This window comes from Lactuca virosa, chromosome 4, assembly GCF_052849685.1.
Source record: "Lactuca virosa cultivar CGN04683 chromosome 4, Lactuca_virosa_CGN04683_v6, whole genome shotgun sequence".
NCBI classification, from domain to species: Eukaryota; Viridiplantae; Streptophyta; class Magnoliopsida; order Asterales; family Asteraceae; genus Lactuca; species Lactuca virosa.
The window spans coordinates 504814994-504820549 of NC_136429.1; the positions used below are offsets into that span (position 1 = coordinate 504814994).

General features: G+C 32.6%; 1 protein-coding gene across 2 annotated transcripts; it reads right to left on the reverse strand.

Annotated features, from left to right (window-relative positions):
* Positions 1-1843: 1843 nt before the first annotated feature.
* Positions 1844-3638, reverse strand: LOC145169455 (uncharacterized). 2 transcript variants are annotated; one of them, XR_013742489.1, is made up of 3 exons: positions 2810-3638; positions 2434-2546; positions 1844-1953 (listed from the first exon to the last, which is right to left on the reverse strand). XR_013742489.1 is itself a non-coding variant. In XM_079088006.1 (2 exons), exons 1-2 carry the CDS (start codon positions 3626-3628, stop codon positions 2484-2486), a joined length of 882 nt encoding a protein of 293 aa, XP_078944132.1. In that variant the 5' UTR covers positions 3629-3638; the 3' UTR covers positions 2407-2483. The 2 variants fall into 2 exon arrangements, 1 of the variants encoding a protein (XP_078944132.1); XM_079088006.1 differs by lacking the exon at positions 1844-1953 and having other exon boundaries at positions 2407-2546.
* Positions 3639-5556: the final 1918 nt, after the last annotated feature.

Genomic DNA, 5556 nt, shown 5'->3' on the forward strand with positions numbered 1-5556 from the left:
GCTATTTTATAATTTCACTACTTTTGTATTATATACGTAGTTTAGGAACTAGCTCCCTTCTTATTTTTGTACATGGTCATTGATGCTCCCTATTTGTTTTGTTTTCTTGTATCTATTATTTTTTATGTCACATGCCAATGGAAAGTTCTACATGGTGGGCTAATAGTTCATTGGTAGGAGATAACCAAGATGGGCCTTCATCCTTGATACCTATTTCTTTGATAATAGAGATACTTTTCTTGATCGTATTGTTATTCCCACAAAAGGCTCATTTAATGTTCAAGGATTTCTTCATATTGATCAACCAATAGCATCCCTTGAAAATTAATATCAAAATCATTACAACAACTTGATTTGTTCATATGTAAGTCGATGATCAAATAAAACATCACCAATTTTTGGGTTTTTTAATCTATGTCAACCACCATCAAGTAATCTCTCCACCATGTTGGTTAGTATTATGTGGAAAAAATGAGGGACACATACGAATAATGAGGGCTTCCTTTCTTCTTCTTCATATCCTCGAGGTTTTGTTGTGATGGAGTTTAAGATAATTCATCATTTTTGGAAACATTCCCGTGCTCTTCATTTCTATAAGATATAACTACTGCAAGAAATGTTAGCTATACCTATGAAGGCTATAAGACAACCATAACATCGTATCTATATCCCATCTACTACGACGATATTTCATAGTTGTAGGGTTTTTAAAAGTTGTTGATACTTGGCACCTATATCCCGCCTTGCAATACCTTCGTCTCCATATCTTTGTAGAAATGGAGATTCCTGATATTAGATTTCCTAAAAGTATTTTGTAGTTTCGTGACTCAAATCTAAAGCTTGTTGTATTGGGTTTGTTTAGGGTTTTAGTAATGATTTTCGGTGATGTGTTCTTCACATTCAAAAACCATATGTGATGAAGCTTTAATCTAGAAAACCTTGACGAAAAAAGATGATAATATTCCTTCGTATTGTTGAAGATCATAATGCTCATCTTCAATGATGAAAAAATTAAAACTTTTCTTTATTTATTTATTTTTTAAAAACAACATAAAGGATATTTTCGTGTATAAATGATTAGTGATCACAATACATTGAGTGAGAAGGCAAATCGCAGCAATCTACGCTGCTAAATTCTTTTGTATAATAAAACCAATTCTGTTGAAGACTATATCAATAGATCTAAGGGACTTAATATTGTCATGCATGATACGTTGTATTCTATTTAAAAGCTTTACTGCATCCGACGCGAGCAAACCAAGCGTATCAAACACAAATGGCATAAACACGTGTTCATTTTCCATGCACGATTTCTCATGTTTTGTGACTTTACATGTAACAAGTTTTAAAACAATCTACTCCGCCTTGGAACCCCTAGTTGTCAAGCCTACGAGCAGGGATACCCGTATATGATCCACACAAACGTGTTTCCCTCAAACTCATCCAAAAACCAATACATCAACCGTTTTAAGCATTGACCGGTTAACCTTGTTGATATATAAGAACTTTAAATGATGTAATGCAAGCAAAAATGTTACTTTATATTAGTGGATTCCCTGGCCGTATCAGAACTTATACTCGTGAACGGGTATGATCGGTGATAAATATGTCATGATTAACCCTTTGAGAATGATAAACTTTCATTCTGAAATTTAGTTGACCTAAGAAGGGTACTAGCTTTTTGGAAGTCAACAACACGAAACTCAGAGGCTCTAACATTTATGCAACATAGTAAGAATGGCATTATCTCATATCAATAAAGATTCAATAGAAGCCCTCAAAAGTATTAACTGCCATAACAATATTAATTATTAATTAATAAAAAACAATTCTGCATGACTTGCATCCTTAAAAAAAATATTACTCAAGCTCGACCATGCATAAACAAGTACAATCAGGCTGCAGGAAGCAACAAGATAATGCTATGATATATCCTTCACTTGATTTTAATTTCTGTTAACAGAAAATAAAATGTAATTTAGTATAATCATTAATCATCCATATCTCCATTTGATTAGTAGTTCATGGGTGTTAAGAGTAACTAATGCCAACGAAAACCACTCAAAATAAACTACAGTACATTGGTGTTTTTAATTTTTAGAGCTTCATAGTATTTGATTCGTTTGAAATCTTATATTCCAATATCGTCTCAACAATAACGATGCATTGAGCCATTGACTAAAATCAATGATCAAATATTCAAATATGTTATAATTAAACCCTTAAGCACTTTCCATTCTCAAATATATTTGACCAAATTAGAAGGGTACTAGAGTAGTACTAGGTTGTATTAGGTCAACTAGCTACACACCTTAATGCAACATGGTCAATCAAGATTCAATAGATCTAGAACATCACTCAAAAGCATCAAAGGATAACAATATATATATGGATCATTAACTCCTATTAACTAATCAACAACAATTGACTTACATCCTTAAAATATCGTCACTCCAGCTTTAAAGAATACTGCCGATCAATGATCACCAGACTGCAGGATGCGCTGAGATCACCATATGATTATCTCCTGCACTTGATTTGAAGTCCTGTTAAAAGAAAACAAGAAAACAAATACTAAAATTATCCATATCCAGTTGATTACTATTGCATGGGTGTTAGAATAATTAATGCGAATTGAAATTATTAAACTCATGCTCAAAACTACAGTAAATCGTTGTTCTTAAATTTTAGATATTGATATGTTTTGATTTCAATAAATTTTATGTTCCAATATTTTCTCAATTATCAAGTCTTTATTTGTTATCGTTTTTTCACCACACAGTTTGAATGTTAGGTTTAAAGGGGTTACTTGATAGTCAAAATCATCATGAACCATAATTGTCGTCAACTCATCAAGCTTTCTGATTCGCTTCTTGTCCCTCACCCTTTCTCTAGCTCTCGCTCTTGCCATGGCCCTTGAGTGGCCTCTTTCAAGATTATCTTGAAATCCTCCTTTTGATTTTTGTGTGATTTTCTTCGCTTTTCCTTTAACATATTTGAGTTCTGATTTCTTTTTCAATTTGCCCCCATCACGTACACCCATCATCGCTTCCAGAAAACTCGTTTTTGATTGATAAGACGCTGTGGAAGTGGAAGATGAGTAGAAATTTGTTTCTTCAACCAACTCCTTAATCGCTATCTTGCACTTCGAAAAGAGCCAATCAAGGGTTTTACTTGCTTTATCAAAACCTAACAAGTCTTGAAGACAAAAGAACTTTCGTGAGATGTCAATGGACAATCTCACCCTCCGATCCCTGGGGCCTCGAGCTGTGTAGATCTTACTATGCCCATCTTTTGATGCCACCGTTTTCTTCTTGCAGGAAGAAATTACCGATTGTAGATCATCATGATCTTCACAAGTCTGGAACACTTGTTCTTCAGAAGACAACTGCTTCTGCCTACCAAAATCTTGCTTGATTGTAGTGATATTATGTATGGGCGGAGAAGGAGGAGCAAGACTGTTATTTGTATCGTGAAAACAATCGCCGGAGATTAATGGGTCGCTATTATTCAGGTGGTAGTTAAAGCAAGCACAATCTTTTTCATGGTTAAAGTGAAAATTAGGTGGAAAGAATATATTGGGGGATGAGGGAAACTCGGGAAAAGGGTTTGAGCCTGAGGAAAACATTGTCAAGAAAAATAAAGAATATAAGAAATCCTCTCTGCTCACGTCAAGGTTTGCTTTAAGTGTATCTTTTAGGGCACAATTAGGTAAATTCACGTAGTAGTCTCCATCAAATTAATAAATAACGGTAATTAAGATATCAGTTACATTCAAAGTTTGTCTTTACATGCTTGACCAAAATAATATTATAAGGGGAATTTTTGTTCACTTTGTAAATTTTGTGAAGAATTGACATAAATGATTGTATAGTCTCATAGCCTGCATTAATGTTTTTAATTTCAGTATGTCTAGTTAAAACTCTACAAATAGATTAATGGGTTTTGTCGGTGACTAAGAAGTGAAGCAAAATTAATATAGTCTTAATATACCCACTGTTCGCATATATTTAGCAGTTAAATAACTACTTATGTTTATATATGTTCCACATGCCTTATGTGTATATATGTTCGCATATATATATCCAGATGGATGCCCTATATGTTTATGCCAAAGCTCGAGCATAGAAGATCCGATTGTGACAGGTTGTACCATAAGGTGTCTGAAGTAGTAATAACCATCGATGTATTCGCCCGTTCCATTAAGTTTCCTCGATAGAAGATCATGTACAACACATATGGCATATGAAATCAGACAAAACAAGTAATATCATCCCTAAGTTGCAATACTGAAAATAGTTCTACCTTATTTTCGGTACATAGCGGATATGCTAGAGAAAAATGTTATTACAGAGACGAATAAAGGTTTGTTTAATGGCCGCCACCCTTTTGTCACCTGGAGGTAACACATGTTAGTCAGATACGACAAAAATATCAATCGGCCAATCTAGTTTTTCCATTGTTCGGAAATGTTTATTAAATCATATTGATCAAGAGCCAAGCATATAAAATTTGATTTCGAGGAAAATAAGTCGCCGATGTGTATTGATAAAAAAATTATTAGAAAACATACATTATACGTGTGTATATATATATATATATATATATATATATATATATATATATATATATATATATATATATATATATATATATATATATATATATATATATATATATATATATATGGGCAGTGGCGAATCTAGTCTAAAAAATCACATAGTTCCCAAATTAAGTGAAGTCAATAAAAAAAAATTCAACAACACTTGTCTGTGGTCGGGTCGGGTCGTGTACCTTAAAAAACTGGACGAATCAGTTCAACTTGTTAAAACCGATCAGACACCACCAATAAAAAAATTTAACAAAACGATTGAAATATAAATGAAAAAAGCAGTACGTTTTTAAGGAAAAACTAGTTGATTATTAGTCCATTGATAAAGCGGTGAACAGAGAGTGAGAGTCTTTAACATGTGGGCTTCTTTTTATTACATCAATTTATTTGTTTATTGATATTTTGAGAGTGCCGATTAAAAGTGGTTAATTTTTTTTATCAATCCCATAATTTAAAATAACAAATTGATCCTATTAACTTATTTTTTTTTCTTTTAAAATGATTTTTTAAGACAATATTTTTAAAAACAAACTCAAGGTAGGTCGCTTATTTTTTCTAAGGTAATTCCTAATTTTTCTACAATATATATTGTAAATGAATTTGAAAATTTAGGTAGGTCCTAGGACCTACCTTGGGCAATACTAGATACACCCCTGTATATGGAAAAAATGAATATAGCTTTAAGGGTATATAAGATTAGGTACCCAGTTATTAAAACAGTGTGGTTTGGTTGTTGATTTCGTTGGAAAGAAAAATTGATACGTGAAAACTTCATTCCTAGAAACAAACACTGAGAACTACTATATCCTTCCTAAAAACACTGAGGTTGCACAGTTACTTGATTTTTGCTGATTCACCATCGATTAACACTTATATAGCAGATTTTGGTTCTTGATTTTGGCATCAGTTCTTGGATTAATGTTAGAGCTTTACTGATTTTCGAA